General features: G+C 37.6%; 1 protein-coding gene and 1 non-coding gene across 5 annotated transcripts in view; one reads left to right on the top strand and one right to left on the bottom strand.

Annotated features, from left to right (window-relative positions):
* Positions 1-17,125, top strand: part of SPEN (spen family transcriptional repressor) — a 92,030-nt gene that overhangs the window by 35,994 nt on the left and 38,911 nt on the right. For 2 of the 4 annotated variants that reach the window (XM_067016747.1, XM_059066333.2), the window contains exons 2-3: positions 507-2,087; positions 3,935-4,411. Coding sequence is in view for 2 of the 4 variants with exons in the window: in XM_059066314.2 (XP_058922297.1) it covers positions 507-827; positions 3,935-4,411 (798 nt within the window). In the remaining 2 variants the exon portion in view is untranslated. The remainder of the gene's footprint in view (positions 1-506; positions 2,088-3,934; positions 4,412-17,125) is intronic. The other 2 variants (XM_067016740.1, XM_059066314.2) reach the window with 1 other exon arrangement.
* On the bottom strand, positions 13,899-13,971 carry TRNAW-CCA (transfer RNA tryptophan (anticodon CCA)). Its single transcript has one exon. It is a non-coding gene; the product is annotated as a tRNA-Trp (tRNA).

The following is a 17,125-nucleotide window of genomic DNA, read 5'->3' as shown; positions in this document are numbered from 1 at the left end:
CACTTGCAAATGCACAAAATATTTGAATTTATTTTGCCTTCCAGTAAGGAGTGTTTGAAGTCATCTCATTTTTTCACTAAGATCATTTTCACTTAATGAATTAAATTAAAATGAGATCTGTAAAATAGCTATATTTAGCTACAGTTTTTACTTTAATGAAAATCTCTTAAGATTGGTAAGTTACTTTATCTTAGGTATTTTTTAGAATGTAAAAATTCCTAAAAACTTCTGAGAGTCATTTCAGCTAAGTGTTCCAGAAAGGTAAAAAGCAGTTTATAGTAAATACTATATTTTAAAAATGAGAGCAATAAAATAATGTGGTAAAAATGTTTGTAAATATTTGCCTCAAAAAAGAAAAATGTGAGTTTAAAAGTCATTTAAAATTAACTGACACCCCTCCCCATACATGCATAATGTAAATTGTTTAAAAATAACAAACAGTTTTTAAAACTATTTTTGGAAAATTATTACTATGCAACAATAACGTTGACTTTATTTTTTTTCAGATATGGCCGCGTGGAAAGTGTCAAAATTCTCCCCAAGAGGGGTTCTGAAGGAGGAGTGGCTGCCTTTGTGGATTTTGTGGACATCAAAAGTGCACAGAAGGCTCACAACTCAGTCAACAAAATGGGAGATAGAGACCTACGCACGGATTATAATGAACCAGGCACCATTCCGAGCGCTGCTCGGGGATTGGATGATACAGTTTCCATAGCATCTCGTAGTAGAGAGGTTTCTGGGTTCAGAGGAGGTGGTGGAGGGCCTGCTTATGGCCCCCCACCATCACTTCATGCACGAGAAGGACGTTATGAGCGGAGACTTGATGGGTAAGTTCCAAGGTTTCTGTAGGCAGGTATTTTGTATTTGATATGGTGAAACAGAAACTCGTATTTAGGGGCCCCAGATGGATTTAAAGTTTTGGGCATTCTCAATGTTTCCTATTTTGGGTTGGAAACGGAAGTGATTTCTATCCCAGTGGCTGGTATCTTATGGAATCGTAGAGGATATTTCCTGCAGCTGGTTGGACATCTACTCCTGAGATATAAAGTGGTGGAAGATTTTGTATGGCAGCATCATTTTTGGAGTTACCTGTCTTCTAGAATTAATTATTCCTTCTCTTGGATAATGTTAAGTCTTTCCTTGGATATATCCCTTCTACCTGATGGAGCTACTTGGCTACAGATTTTGTGGTTTTACTATATGGAATATTTCTGGAATATTAGAGCCTACAGATTCTTTTAGAATTTGATATCTGCTTCTCAGTTTTCACTACACAAAGTGTACAAACAAATTGGATTGTCACCAAAAAACCTAGCAGACCATATGATTCAACCTCTTGGATTCTACAAACAATACTTTAACCTGGAAATGTGTACTTGGATGAAGAAGAGTGAAGGCAATGCTTCATTTTTCCATTTTGGATCTACACAGTTTCCATGTTGGAATTATACTCCTTGATGGAATGGGGAAAAATTGAGATGATGGACGTTCCTAAATCCTGGAATATAGCCATTCTTTTCTATTTGCTGGAATGTATGGGATGTCGTGCAGTCAAGATCCCATTAGCCCAGGAGAAGAGGATTACTATCTTGTTTCTGAAGCAAGTTGCAGTCCAGTTAAAGGTACTTTAGCTTTGAACACATGGTGACGATCAGTTGTGGATACAGCAATCAAAATTGACTGTGCTGGATGGCTACAAAGGTGAACTGTTGGCGAGCAACTGTGCCTTCCTCATTTGGTGGAATCGTAGAGGATATTTCCTCTTCTGTCAGCTGCCTGATTCATACTTAGGGCTGGACATTTTTGTGAATGTGGATCAATTTATAATTTTCTGCTATCTCAAGAAAGAAGTCTGGGGGTTTGAGAGTTACAGTTTGTCTGGGACTGCTTGCTTCCAGTGGAATTATTTTATCTGGTCATTAAGATTTTTTTTTTCCTTGTGGTTCATCTAAATATCATTTGACACCCTTACCCATTAAGAAGGTGGATTACCCCCATAAGAGGGGCCAAAATTGGGGAAGTTATGTTCACAATTCTCTCCCTAGATTTAATTGGGATTATAGGTCGTGTTTCCACACTTGGAAAAGGTTGGTATGTCCTGACCTGTGTATATTAGCCCCTCTCCTAACCCAAGTCAAACTTTCTTTTTTCCCCACTAACTCTAGAATCATTTAGTACTAATAGATGAATCAAAGAATAGCTATTAGATTTCAGCTCTGCTAGCTCTTGTGCCTGCCTTCTATATCTTCCTAATGGATAAGAACTTTGCATATTTATAAAATATCAGCTGTAGCAGTAATTCTCCTAGAACTATTGCCTGTTGCTTCTGTTATATCATTAATAACAGCTCTTACTGATTAACATTTGATAGGGTACTAATGGAATTATTTATGAAATTTTCTCTTGTCTCAAAGGAATACCTCTTGTTTGTTAGACGTTGAAATATCTATTCAAATTCCAGAAATAGTGAATAAAAAAGGAGAAAGTCATTTAATATATTTAAGTAGGAAAGATAATACTGAATTTTTGCCATGCCAGTTGCTTTTAATAATAGCAGTAAAAAGAAAAAACAGCCTAGGAGAAGGTATGGTTGCTAAGTGAAATGGTGGGTGAAAATGAAGGTTAGTGGAGAGATTTGGAATCTAAGCACGTTTTGGGGACATAGTATTAGTTGTAAGATTTTGCCACATATTCTTCATTGGAGAGATTCTAATTCTTCTATGTCTTTCGTAATTCCTAATAATCACTTTTGATAGAAGATAGACCCAAAGGTAAGGTTGAGAAGAGACTCAACCTCATGTTTGAGATTCAAGTGAAATTGTCTTTTAGGAACTCTCTTAAGTAGAGAACTTAAGATTTCTTTGTAGGATTGGAATCGGTTTTTAATATTAACACGTAATTGCATGTGTGTAATTGTACATGCAACAGTTTTTGTACTCTTAGATTGACAAGTATTCATGCCCTACCGGAAGATTTTTTAAAGTTAAACCATTGCTAATAGCAGTCTTTAGCGTATCTTATGGTTTCCCAAGTTGACTTATTTCATCAGAGGCAATTTGAATATAGCTGAACCCTAAGAGAATATATTTCCTATAACCATTAAGTAATACATTAACACATTGAATCATGGAATAGGCATTTTAAAAATTATGTGGAATTTGATAGCACAAGAAGATAAAATAACCATTATCCTTTAATTAGTTAAGTTCATCATAGAATAGCATGTGGCAGCCCGATATTTTTATATCCCAAGTGGTTTTTTGGTTTGATTTTCTTTTTAAGATTCCATTTTTATTATTAAATGTGATTGTTTGGGTACAAAAATTTACATAATTTAGTAATTTTTATAATTACCCAAGAAGTTGAAAGTTAATAAGAAAAAGTTACACTTAACATTTTTTTCTGTACTTCTTTGAAAATGCCCTCCTATTGCTGGGACATGGGCATGCATTGCAATGGGGCTTTCATGTCTGTGTGAAAAATCTATCATGGAAATTTTGCCTGGAATACACTTGCAAATTAAATAAAGTTTGGTATATGTTTTAATCAGATGAAAGTATAGAAAACTTTCATATTAAAATGAAAGTCTCTTCTTGTTCCATTAAATTTAAAATAAAAAGGAGATGGCATATGTGTATTTCTGTATATAAGCCAGAAAATCCCTAATAAAAAGAACAACTGACTTGCAGAACACTAGTCATGAAAGTCCAATATACAATTACAACAGTGATTTCTCAGCTGTGAAAATAAGTTTTGGAGTCAAGTAAAATGTTAAGCTTATTAGTGTTTGCTTACTAAGTAGGTTAATGCTGTTTAGAAAATGACCAGTTGCAAAGATAAAGACAATGCTCAAGTGAATGTTTGCATGACTTGCTTTTAGTTTTGCTTTCCCCTTTCTGATTGATTAAATATTTTTCCCCCCTCCTAAATGCAGGGCTTCAGATAACAGGGAGCGTGCTTATGAACATAGTGCCTATGGACACCATGAACGGGGGACGGGAGGATTTGATCGGACAAGACATTACGATCAGGATTACTATAGAGATCCTCGCGAGCGGACTTTACAACATGGGCTCTATTATACTTCTCGGAGTCGAAGTCCAAACCGTTTTGATGCTCATGACCCCCGATACGAACCTAGGGCTCGGGAGCAGTTTACACTGCCCAGTGTGGTACACAGGGATATCTACAGGGATGATATTACCCGGGAGGTACGAGGCAGAAGGCCAGAGCGGAATTACCAGCACAGCAGGAGTCGCTCACCACATTCATCCCAGTCTAGGAATCAGTCTCCTCAGAGGCTGGCTAGCCAAGCGTCTAGACCCACAAGGTCCCCTAGCGGCAGCGGCTCTAGGAGTAGATCCTCCAGTAGTGATTCAATCAGCAGCAGCAGTAGTACCAGCAGTGACAGGTAGGTTAACAGCCTCAAATTTGTTGTAACAGATGAGCTGTTGAATAAATTGTTACAAATTTGCTACTATCAGTGGTACTGATTTTTAGTATAGTAATATTTTCAAAAGTAAATAATCTTGGATCATGTATACAATGAATGAAGAAACTTTGATTAGCATTGTGGCCATTGAATTAACCATTCTCCCAAGTACTTAAAGCTAAATGATGATTTGCAAATACTGTTTCATCCTCCAGTTGCTCAATATTAAAATTGCGAAAAAGGAAGAAAAGTAGTAACGTTAGTTGTATGAAACAAATCTTGTGCCACATAATGAACTTTCAAAAGTTCTTAATTTCTTAGGTATATAATACTATTTCTATTACTTGGTTGAAAATTTGTAAAAGTGCTGTTTGGGTAAAGATGTATTGGTGAAATATATTGTTGACACGTTTATTATCAATGTATAAATTAACTTATGTACATTTTAACTAATTTTAACATCAAGATGGTAGTCAATTTTTAAGCTCAAGTAGGAAAGCTTTCTTTAAATTCAGGTTGTAACTTTGCTGTTCACTAAGGCTGAGTAAGCTCATTTCATTAGTTGGAAATTTTTTTACAATGAGTTTTATTCCAAAGATGAAAATAATAAATTGAAAATAATCTTAACAAGAAACAGCTTAGAAGTTAGGTATATGGGTTTTGAAATAATAGATCAAGGTAGACAGGATACTACTTTTATAATCTTTGGACAAGTTACTTAAGCTCTCTAGGACTCAGCTTTCTGATCTTTTATAAGAACCATGCTTCATAAAGTTATTTTGAATATTAAAATGAAAAAAATATGTAAAGTGCTTAGCTTGATACCCATATATGTTAAATAAATACAACCTTTAATAACTGCTAGCTATAATTATTACTACTATTCAGTACTTCACATGTTGATAGTCTTTTGAGTATTTCCCATTTCTAGTGATTGTTATTCAATCTGTTAATCTCAGATATTCTAGTTTTAAATTTAGGTGGTGTGTATATTATTTATTTTTTATTTTTTTGTCTGCGTCGGGTCGTAGTTTCGGCACGCGGGATCTTTCGTCGCGACGTGCGGGCTTCTCTCTAGTTTGTGTTGCGAGGAGGACTCCAGAGTGCTCAGGCTCAGTTGTTGGGGCATGTGGGATCCTAGTTCCCTGACCAGGGATCCAAGCAGCATCCCCTGCATTGCAAGGCCGATTCTTAACCACTGGACCACCAGAGAAGTCCCAGGTGGTGTGTGTGTTTTAAATTTACAAGATACAGATTCTTCAACGTGATTAAAAATGCCCAGATTATTTTTCCTTTAGTATTGCCTGTTTAGAATTAATTTAAGAAAAGTAAATGATCATGGAATTGATAAATGGCTCCTTTTAGGCCTCCTAAATTTTCAAATTCAAAATAATAAATGGAAACATTTTATATCTCTGTCTATCTAGATATAATTCAAACATTCTATTAGATGTAGCGTATTATAATGAAACAAGCACTTAGTTTAGGAAGTCAGGAGAGTTAGTTTCTGGCTCCAGCTTTGCAGCTCTGTGACATGGGTAAAACCCTTAACTTCTTTTGATTTCATTTGGTATATTATTGAGTTAAATGATTGACAGTATTCATTTGAATTCTGTAAACTGATTATAAAATCTTGTCATGATTCACTTTCTTCTACGTAGAATTGTCTAAGATACTCAAGTTTTTAGTCATTTTCCCCAAACCTACCTCATTAAAGGGATGGCACTGCATTCCACTGGATCAAACCGTTTTGAGAAGCCAACCAATTGTGGAAGTGTGGAAGTTAGAGGTGAAACATAATTCACAGCTTTCAGGATGGCATTGTACTTTGGTGGGAGTTACGGTGGTTTGAGATCTGGCCGTTGGCATTGTGGGCTCAGAAGCTTGAACCCAGAGGTGATCTGATGAATTTGATGGAGCTAATTCCCTATTTACATAATCAAAAGAAACAGTTGTATGCTTCTGAATATTTACATTTAGAAGGATAACTGCCACAAAGGCAGGATGAGCTTGGAAAATCTACATGGGGACTAAATTACAACCTTAGAGGATATTTTCTCTTCTGTCAGCTGCCTGCTCCATACTTAGGGCTGGCAGTTTTTATGATTTAGGGCTGTGAAGGATAAGTATTCTTCTCTTCAACAAGAAGAGACGAATTTTAGGCTAGACAGGGAGCACTGTGAGCAGAGGGAACGACTTGAAGAGATACGAGTGGGTGGAAGAATGTTTTGAGAACAGCAAATCATTTAGTATGACTTAACCATGCTAATGTTTTTGGGTTTTTTTCTTTATGCAGAGATGAGCTGTTGAAGGATTGAGAAGGGAAATATCTTGTTGAGATCTGCTTTAGAAAGGCATCTGGGGACTTAGAATAGGAAAGACAGAGATTCCAGTTAGGAGACTCTTTCAGTATTTCGGAGAAGGCAAACTTGGACTATGAGAGTGCCTAACTTGGGAAAAGCGTAAAGGACATTGCATTAAGAATCAGATTATGTTCATTTATGAAAAACAGCATCAGCTTTTTTTGAAGATATCACCAAATGATGAGCCTTTTGGTGTCATCCTGTAAGAACAGGGCCCGGTCTTCCTTTGTGCACACTGCAGAGGCAACCAAGTGTTTTTATTGGACTTCTCTGAGTACCTGTTCAAATAGTTGAAATAGTTAGATACAATTCTTAGCTAATAGGAAGGTAAAAGCAAAATTGATGTAAATAGTTAAAAGATTTGGTCATTGTATTGTGATTGAAGCAAGTACAGAGAAATAAAATCCTTTGGTGTTCAGAGTATATCCATTATCCCTGGGTTCATCCCCCCTTTTATCAGATGTCCTCTTTTCCTCTATAATTATATTGATTTCAGAATGTAATATTTTGAGGTGTTATGTCAACTCAGAATGTTTAATGCCCTTTTGGAAGAACTAAGTTCTTTTTTGTAATCTTTAAAACTTGATTGTGAAATGGTGACATTCCAAGTCCTTTAAAAATGTTTAAAAACAACATGTTATAGTAGACAAAATATAGCTTGTTTTATCTATAAAAACAAGTTTCTATTCTGTCTGTATGACTGACTGGGAAATTAATCATCCTCCATCCCCCTTAATTGTTACAGCTTTGGTGAACAGATTCCTAGCAGTGCATTTCAAATGACTAAACGTGGGATTAATGACAGTCTAGTTGTGAAGTCCTTATAAATGATACACTTAATGTTTCTGCCAAACTATTTACAGTATTTAGCTGGTGAGAAGTTTGGGGGAGGGGGGGGGGCTTAGTGTTACACACTTTCCTATGTGCAGCCCTGTGTGTTTCTTTCTCTGCCTTGGTCATTTAGGGAGTCCCTTTGCTTTTCAACATAAAAATTTAAATACATGAATTCCACAAAAGCATTTATTTTAAAAGTCCTTGATTGAAGTTGAACATATTTTATTTCTGTAGTTCTCTATCAGTTTTTTTTTCTATCATGTTGTAAGAATTTGCTTTAATTCAAGGCTAAAGGAGTTGAAGAATTTATTGAAATTAAATTAGTTCATAATATCCTTTCCTACTATCTTAAAGTAATTTTAACTGAGATTTGTTTCTCCATTGTTTACTTTGATCACAACCAAAGATAATTAGGCTGGCTCAGGGTCCCTGAACCTTTTTTTTTTTTCCAGCTGTGCTGCACAGCTCGTGGTGGGATCTTAGTTCCCTGACCAGGTATTGAACGCAGACCCTCAGCAGTGGGAGTGCGGAATCCTAACCACTGGACTGCCACGGAATTCCCTTTTAAAATTTTATTATTATTATTTTGGTCCCTGAATTTAGATGCAGGGGAAAAAATTACATCTTTTCACTAACCTGAAAGTGAATTAAGCATTACCTCCCATTATATGAAAGTAGCCAACAAGAAAACAGTAGATTAACAGTATGACTGACTTTGTTCTCAGTATAAATACACAGGTGATTTATGATTGTTATAGTTGCAGAGATCTCAAAATCGGGCTTATATTAATCATTACTGGGAAATAGTTATTAAACTCAGTGTTAGGTATTGTTATTTAATGTTAATAAAGACATTACTATATCACAAAAATTTAAAACATTTTAATAACTGTGTCAGTATAATTCCTATTTATTTTATTTTATGCATTTAGAAACATTATTCTGAAAAGGAGTCCATAGACTTTACCAGATTGCTGAAAAGGGGTCCTGGCTCCTTTGGAGCTGCAGTTAGCCCTTGATTCTATATCCTGTAAAGGTTTACAGAATGAATGAGGGGAAATGGATGAAAAAGTAATGGGAGGGAGTTGAGATTTGGATAATCCAAAACCTTTTCTTATTTTATCCCTTCCCCCTCAATAGATTACTTCCCTAAATCTTCTTTCAGGCTAAAGTTAACTTTTTTTTGGTGGGAGGGCCCTGCTGTGAGTCATGTGGCATTTTAGCTCCCAGACCAGGGATCGAACCTGCGCTCACTACATTGGAAGTGCAGAGTATTAACCACTGGATCGTCAGGGAAGTCCTAAAGTTAACTTTTGAGTTTATATTCAGCCATCTATTTGTTTAACATATATTGCTTATTTTTTGCACCAAATTTATGAAATAAAACAGCTGGTTGTATGGAGTCCCAAGAATAGAGCCAGTTTGGATTAAACATTGGCTGTGGCTAATCCAAAACAAAATCTACATATGTCTAATTAAGAGTTAACATGTAATTAAATTAACCTGGGTGTCTATGGCTAGGTGCATCTTTACAGTTTTATCAAAGGCAACCCCATCTTCTGCCCCCTTAAAAATTTTAGAGGTGTCTTGTCAGCCTTTTTCTTTTTGTTCCTCTGAATCCTTTTGGTTTGTCTAAAGAAGAATATGTCAAGTAACCTACAGACTTTTATTCTTTCTAATCACAGAAATAGGCATTTAGATGGAAACGCTTAAAATAAATGTAGTAGGAGTAAGCACAGAAAACTACATGTGAAAATAACTGTAGTGGGTGACATCTCATTGTCTCTTGTCTCTGTGGCTTTTAGTAAGCCCTGTGGCCTTAAATTGTGCTTATTTAGTTTACCTGTTTGAAAAAATCAGAATTTTAGAGCAAGCTTTCTTCTTAAGTAGATTTTAAGAATTGAAATAAGTTGATTTAAAAACTGTATGTAGGGAATTCCCTGGTGGTCCAGTGGTTAGGACTCCATGCTTTCACTGCCCAGGGCCTGAGTTCATAAGTTGGAATACATAAGAAAGAAACTTGGAGACAGGAAGCGGGAGAAAAAGACACACATACAATATCAGTTCCAGAACAGGAAAACTAGCATGTGAAATAGTCTTCGTGGTGTTTGTTTAATGTAATAAGAAAAGCCTATAGACCTGCAGGCAATCAGACTTTTCAACTCTGATGCCGTATTAAGATAACATCATGCTTTATGCCCATCTCTTGTCCAGTATATTAGCTTTGCATTAGAATAATTTTTATTGAAAGGGAAATGAAAAGTATTTCTTATTGCTGGTATTATTTGTAGAACTTGTTTGTATATTTCTTTTGTATGTTTTGAATAAAATATATCAAAAGTTGTCTACAGGGCTTCCCTGGTGGCGCAGTGGTTGGGAGTCCGCCTGCCGATGCAGAGGACGCGGGTTCGTGCCCAGGTCCGGGAGGATCCCACATGCCGCGGAGCGGCTGGGCCCGTGGGCCGTGGCCGCTGGGCCTGCGCGTCCGGAGCCTGTGCTCCGCAGCGGGAGAGGCCACAGCAGTGAGAGGCCCGCTTACCACAAGAAAATAAATAAATAAATAATTGACCATTTTTTAAAAAAAAAGTTGTCTACAACCATATTAATTTTTTTCTGTTAGACAATATAAGAATATTTTACCTGAATTATAGTTAAATAGTAATTAGAATATTGACCAAATTCTGGATTTTTACAACAGTTAAAGTTAGAAGGAATGTGACCCTTTTGACTAAATAAGTATTAACACGACAACAGTCCCTAATCTTTTTTTTTTAAATAAAGACCAATTCTGCTAATCATTTTGTGAATTATCTAGACGTTTTATTTTTATTTATTTAATTTTGGCTGCATTGGGTCTTCGTTGCTGCGTGCGGGCTTTCTCTAGTTGCGACGAGCGGGGGCTGCTCTTCGTTGTGGCGCGCAGCCTCTCATTGCGGTGGCTTCTCTTGTTGCGGAGCACGGGCTCTAGGGTGCGTGGGCTTCAGCAGTTGCAGCCCGCGGGCTCAGTAGTTGTGGCGCACGGGTTTAGTTGCTCCATGGCATGTCGGATCTTCCCAGACCAGGGATCGAACCCGTGTGTCCCCTGCATTGGCAGGCGGATTCTTAACCACTGCGCCACCAGGGAAGTCCTGATCTAGATGTTTTAGATTACAGTTTCTTAGAGGGGGTATTTTATTCAAATATCCTTTTGTCTGATTTCATGAGGAAGTTTTGCAGTTCATTTAGTTTATGAGAGAGAACTTCCTTTCAAATTCATGTAGAAAAATTTTCAAAATTGCTGTCATTCTGAAGCTTTGTGGAAGAGCATGGATGAAGCTGAAAATGTAGTTCCCGGTGGTTATTGGATACGGTGGCAATGCATGTATCAGAGGATAGTGATAGTGTACTTTCCATTTCTCTTAAAATATGCTTATTTAGAATGTTGGTTGGGGGAAGGAATGCTCATTTTATTACCTGGCTATATAATTTGTTATATATTACGTGCTAGAACCTGTCAGATATGGCACCAGTTTTAACAAATACATATGTGAAGTAAGAGTCAGTTTTTTAAAGTTGTTAAAGGAATTAATAATTAGTGGGTGTTTTGGTGATCGTTGCAGTGCTTACTCAAAAACACATTTGTCTGAAGTTTTAGCATCAAAAGTGATCTTATCTATAATAATGAATAGTAGACAGATAATTTCTGTTTAGCCGTGTGTGCTTTGAAGAGAAATACACCCCCCATATATATTAATGTATACATAAATTTTTATTTTTATTTATTTATTTGGCTGCACTGCACGGCATGTGGGATCTTAGCTCCCTGACCGGGGATCGAACCCACGCCCCCTGCATTGGAAGCACGAGTCTTAACCACTGGACCTCCAGGGAAGTCCCTATTTTTATTTTTATTTTATTGGTAGTATTTTTTTCCATTCTCATCAGTGGCAGGCAAAATGAAGAGCCCATATTTTGGAAACAGCATTCCTTTGTAGGCTACTGTATAGTTTGTTACTGGGCAGCAAGCTGCACACTTCTGTCTTTTGGGGTCATGTTAGCCAGCCAAGCCTTTTTTTGTGCTAAATATGGAAAATGGAAGTGTTTACTTTCTAATTGCTCTGGTGGGCTTAACTTTCATTATGGAGATTTATAAATCAGAGTAGTTCCTTTCTGTTTTTCCTTTTTTGTCAAGTACAGCATTTCAGTAAGGCTTTTGAGAGGTGTAGTTGTTGCCAGTTTTAGCATTCTGTGCGGAATGGGCAGTTGGCTTTGGAAACAAGTGCGGGACTGACCCATATTTGCTGTACTGGGAACCTTGCTTTCATTTCAAGCCTCTGCTGCTAGGGAAATGAGAATGAGGTAGGCTTAGATCTGAGAATAAATGAGGAGAGTTCATTGTGCGCTGCCTGAGCAGCCAGTGCCTCTGAATATGGTGGGGAAAGCTAGGAACTGCTTGTTTGTGACTCAAACCAGACTAAACTGGAATCATCCAGTTTGAGTTGGCTGCTTGCCACCTCCCAGAGGCTTCCTTATTTTGCCAGAGTTTTTGCCTGGCCTTCAGCCCAGGGAGTGGGGCTTGCGCACTGTGACTGGCCACTTAGGGGAGGAGAGGCTATGAAGTGGGTGCCAGTTAACCCGGGTTTGTTCATGGGAAGGAGGCACTTCAAATAAAGGATTGAGGAGCCGAAGTCTGGAAGCTGGTGTAAATGCTACTATTTTCAGTGCATCTTTCCGTTATTACTCCCTTGCTTTAACTGTAACTTTGTCTTATGCCCCTTAGAAACTAAGGCTTGAAAAACAGCTTCTGCCATGCTGCTGCTTGGGTACATCACAGCATGGTCTGCGTTTAGTATTAAAGAATTTATTACCAAAAAATTAATTAATTACCAAAGTTCCCGAGGAACTTGCTTTTAGTTGTTAGTCTGTTTGCAGTAAAGAACTCTCTCCCCTGCCCCTTTTCATTCTTTCCGCTGGGGTTGCGCTGGAATTTTGGTTTGATTGATTGTTAGGTGGAAGGAATGAAAATAGGTTTCTGGGGTAAACTTGTGACTTGGTATCTTGTGAGTTTTAATTTAACCTTGAAGTAAATTTTTAAAATGTTGCCTTAAAAATTAACAAAAAGTAATTCACATTAAAGTCCTAAACAACAAACTTTAAAATTAAAAATGCTATGCTAGATTGTATTTGTTTGATTTAGAAGCAAACTCTTTAAAAATGCTTAAATTGCATATATTTAGTGTCATGACTGCTTTATGCATAGCCTCTCTGTCAGCTTTCCTCTTTGACAAGGGAGTTAAATATGGCCTAATTCCTGATCAGAGAGCACTCGGAAGTCACTAAGAAATATTAAAGCCACAAATAAAGGGGTACATTTATTTTTGTCTTTATCAGCGCCAGGGCTATATAGAAAATGTAAGTTCCTATAACCTTGCTTATGTTTTAAACTTTTGGAATGACATCGAAACCTCTGTTAGTCTTTTTTACTTACGGTGAAAGTTTGCTCAGAGCAGTTTCAGAGACCTTGTTGTTCTCTTTTATCCTTTTTGGGTTGTTTTCACTTGGAGGCCTTCTATGGTCATTCTCAGAAGTCATGGTATAATTTTACCCTGCCCTGAAGGGATCATCCATGCACAGAACTAAAGGAAAATGTGGTGTTCTCATTTTAAAATAAACATTAGCATTTTCTGAAGCTCAGAATTAGCCAAGATTTCATTACCCACACCCTCTCCTTAATTTTTTTAAAAAAAATCTGTGTCTTAGACTACAAACTAAGTGCTTGCCTTTATCTATAAAGGGTAGTTTTGTGATTGCTTCTCCTATGAGAAAATGGAAAGAGCACCCTCTGATAATTTATTTACTTAAATTATTAGTCATTACTTAATCTAAATGCTGTTAGGGTTTCCTGCTGCTACAAATTGTATAAAGTTACTCTGTGAAACATCTTCCTAAAAGTCTACTTTGTAGGATGAATGAACTTCCTCTTTCCAGGTAGACAAGATAGTGAAATGTATTTTAAAATTAACTTTGCAAAACAGTTGGTTTTTCCTAAGAATCTGAGTTACACTCTTTTAAATTTAATTTATTTATTAATATTTATTTATTTGGCTGCATTGGGTCCTAGTTGCGGCACATGGGATCTTTCGTTGCCTCTTGTGGGCTTCTCTCTAGTTGTGATGCATGGGCTCCAGAGTGCACAGGCTCAGTAGTTGTGGCATGAGGGCTCTCTAGTTGTGGCACATGGGCTCAGTAGTTGTGGCACCTGAGCTTAGTTGCGGTATGTGGGATCTTACTTCCCCAACCAGGGATCGAACCTGGGCCCCCTGCATTGGGAGCTTGGAGTCCTAACCACTGGACCACCAGGGAAGTTCCTAACATAGTCTCTTATTTAAGGCTGATATGCTTGTTTATTGGGGAGCTTTCTGGTTCTAGAACTAGGTTGTCCAGTACTGTATCCACTAGCCACGTGTGGCTGTTGAGCACTTGAAATTTGGCTAGTCTGTGCACCAATACTGATCCACACTATAACATGGATGAACCTCAAAAAAATGCTTAGTGAAAGAAGATGGTACGAATCATATGATTCTCTTTATGTAAAATGTCCAGAATAGGTAATTACCGAGACAGAAAGTAGATTAGTGGTTACCTAGGGCTGAGGATGGAAGAGAATGGAGAGTGCTGCTAATAGGTATGAGGTTTCTTTCTGGGGCAATGCAAATGTACCAAAGTTACATTATGGTGATGATTGCATAATTCCATAAATATACTAAAAACTATTGTATACGTTTATTTTTTATATTTTTTAAATTTTTATTTATTTTTGGCTACGTCAGGTCTTTGTTGCTGTGTGCGGGCTTTCTCTCGTTGCAGCAAGCAGGGGCTACTCTTCATTGTGGTGTGGGGGCTTCTCATTGCGGTGGCTTCTCGTTGCAGAGCATGGGCTCTAGGCGCATGGACTTCAGTAGTTGTGGCTCGCGGGCTCTAGAGCGCGTGGGCTTCCGTAGTTGTGGCACTTGGGCTTAGTTGCTCCGTGGCGTGTGAGATCTTCCTGGACCAGGGATTGAACCTGTGTGCCCTACATTGGCAGGATTCTTAACCACTGCGTCACAAGGGAAACCCCAGTAGAACCATTTTTTAAAATACAGAATTTTGATGATATAGCACACAAAAAAGTATTACTGGTTTGTATGTTGACCACATGCTGAGATAATATTTCAAGTATATTACATTAAATAAAATACGTTATTAAATTTCACCTGTTCTTACTTTTTAAATTTTTTTTTTTTTTTTTTTTTTTTTTTTTTTTTTTGCGGTACGCGGGCCTCTCACTGTTGTGGCCTCTCCCGTTGCGGAGCACAGGCTCTGGACGCGCAGGCTCAGCGGCCATGGCTCACGGGCCCAGCCGCTCCACGGCATGTGGGATCCTCCCAGACCAGGGCACGAATCCGCGTCCCCTGCATCGGCAGGCGGACTCTCAACCACTGCGCCACCAGGGAAGCCCACTTTTTAAATTTTATTTATCTATTTAATTTGGCTGTGCTGGATCTTAGTGCAGCACTTGGGATCTTCGTTGCAGCATATATAGTTGCGGCATGCGGACCTCTTAGTTGCGGCATGTATGTGGGATCTAGTTCCCCGACCAGGGATTGAACCCTGGCCCCTGCATTGGGAGTGCAGACTCTTACCCACTGGACCACCAGTGGGTAAAAGTCCCTTACTTTTTAAAGTGTGACTATCTAAAAATTTTAAATTACATTTTTGAATTCTATTATATTTCTGTTGGACAGCACAGAATAGAAATGAGCTCTATCAAGATAGAATGTCATGGAGTAATTTGTGCATCCATTTATTGCTTTTCATTTTGTTTAAAGAATAGAGTCCACTATTTTTATTCTCAACACCCTTCACTTCTTTTGAAATTATGGATTAATGGAAAAGGTTCTTGGGACTTATAAGCTTAAAATATATATTGAACTATCTTGCAGATTCTGTCTTTAACAAATTTAGGATTGGTCAGGCTAAAATATTAAAATGCATGTTGATTTCCAGGGTGGCCAAGGGAATGCCGTTGAAAAACTTTAATATTTAAGTCCCCAAATAAATTAATTTAATCCCCCAAGAAGAAAATTAAGTCATCTTAACCAGAGTAATTTTTTTTTAATTAAAAAAAAACACACACACACCCTTAATCTGAAGGTAATTTTGAAGCAATGGCTAATACTTTTGATAGAGGTTTTAAAATGTGTCTGTTAACAGGCATGGAGTTCTGGTGTTGGAATTAGAATAAGACACACATTTTATAGATGCTTGTCTTGCTTCTAGATATGATTTATGTAACCACACCTGGGGAGTTCCATGGTTCTTTGAATGTTATTTTAGATTGTGTGGGGAGAGGCACAGTCGCTTCCTGAATGTGCTGTGTCATGGTGTTTGGAGCCATTTGGAGTGTAACTTTGTGTTTGTTTCCACTGGAAGAAACTGCAGAGGAGTTGTTTAAGTAGAAGGACTTTAGGCTGGAGTTTCTTAGTAATTTGAAGTCATTTATAAATAATTAAACAAGTGCATCAAACAGTGTGGGTGGCTTTAGGCTTCCTGGTGGGGAGTTAGGTGCCCTTCTAACCTCTTGAGTACGGAGCTGCCTTAACAAAGAGTTCAGAAGTGGGAAATAGCAAACTTTTTTATTCTGGATAGTAAGGAGATGTAATTAGCACCAAAGTTAAATTGGAAAAAGGCAAAACCCAAAGTTCAAATTTACTTGCAGGTTTGGTAAAGGCTATGGCATTTGTACATAACCATTTGGAACTTAAAAGCAACAACAACAAAACGGTTTCACGTGATGTGTGTGCTTTCTTGGTTTATGCCTTTTAAACCATTTAGTTGTTCATATACGAAATGTATCTAGTTTTTATACTGCATGTGGTTAAGGAAGTAAGAAATCCCACTGTTACAATGAACAGTTTAGATTTCTCCTGGGTTTGTCCCTTGGGTGAGGCATCCATCCCATGGATGTTCTAAGGGCTTTTCTGCCATACAGAAAGATTTCTTGTTCCTTAGGCAGGTGTGTTATATCTGCTTATTACCTCTAGGGCATCTGCATGTTTGGTGGTTTTTGCTTTGAGTTACCTGAGTAGCAGGTTTTGTGAATCTTAAGGGACTGCCAAGAATGTAATGACACTGAAGGCCTAGGCTCTTTGGAATTTAAGACAGAAGTACTCTTGGCCCTAGAGTAAGGGCTGTGTTTTGGACACAGAATATGTAGAAAAATAATTTTTTCACTTTATCCTCTGTGAATTTTGTACTTAGCAGAATCTCTCTGTAGCAGAATCTGATTACATATCCCCCCCCCCAAATGTCTGTTTTTTTAAAAAAAAATGGTAAGCTGCACTTTGTGACTAGGTCCTTGCTAACCCATCATCTTATAATTCTTAAAGTTAACTAGGGAATTTTTTAGGGTCCCATAAAGCCCACCAGCAAATATGCCACTCAATTCTTAGTAGTAGATTTATAAGAGCATAGCCGC

The sequence above is a fragment of the Kogia breviceps genome, chromosome 1 (assembly GCF_026419965.1).
Source record: "Kogia breviceps isolate mKogBre1 chromosome 1, mKogBre1 haplotype 1, whole genome shotgun sequence".
NCBI classification, from domain to species: Eukaryota; Metazoa; Chordata; class Mammalia; order Artiodactyla; family Physeteridae; genus Kogia; species Kogia breviceps.
This window is presented reverse-complemented; position numbering and strand designations above follow the sequence as displayed.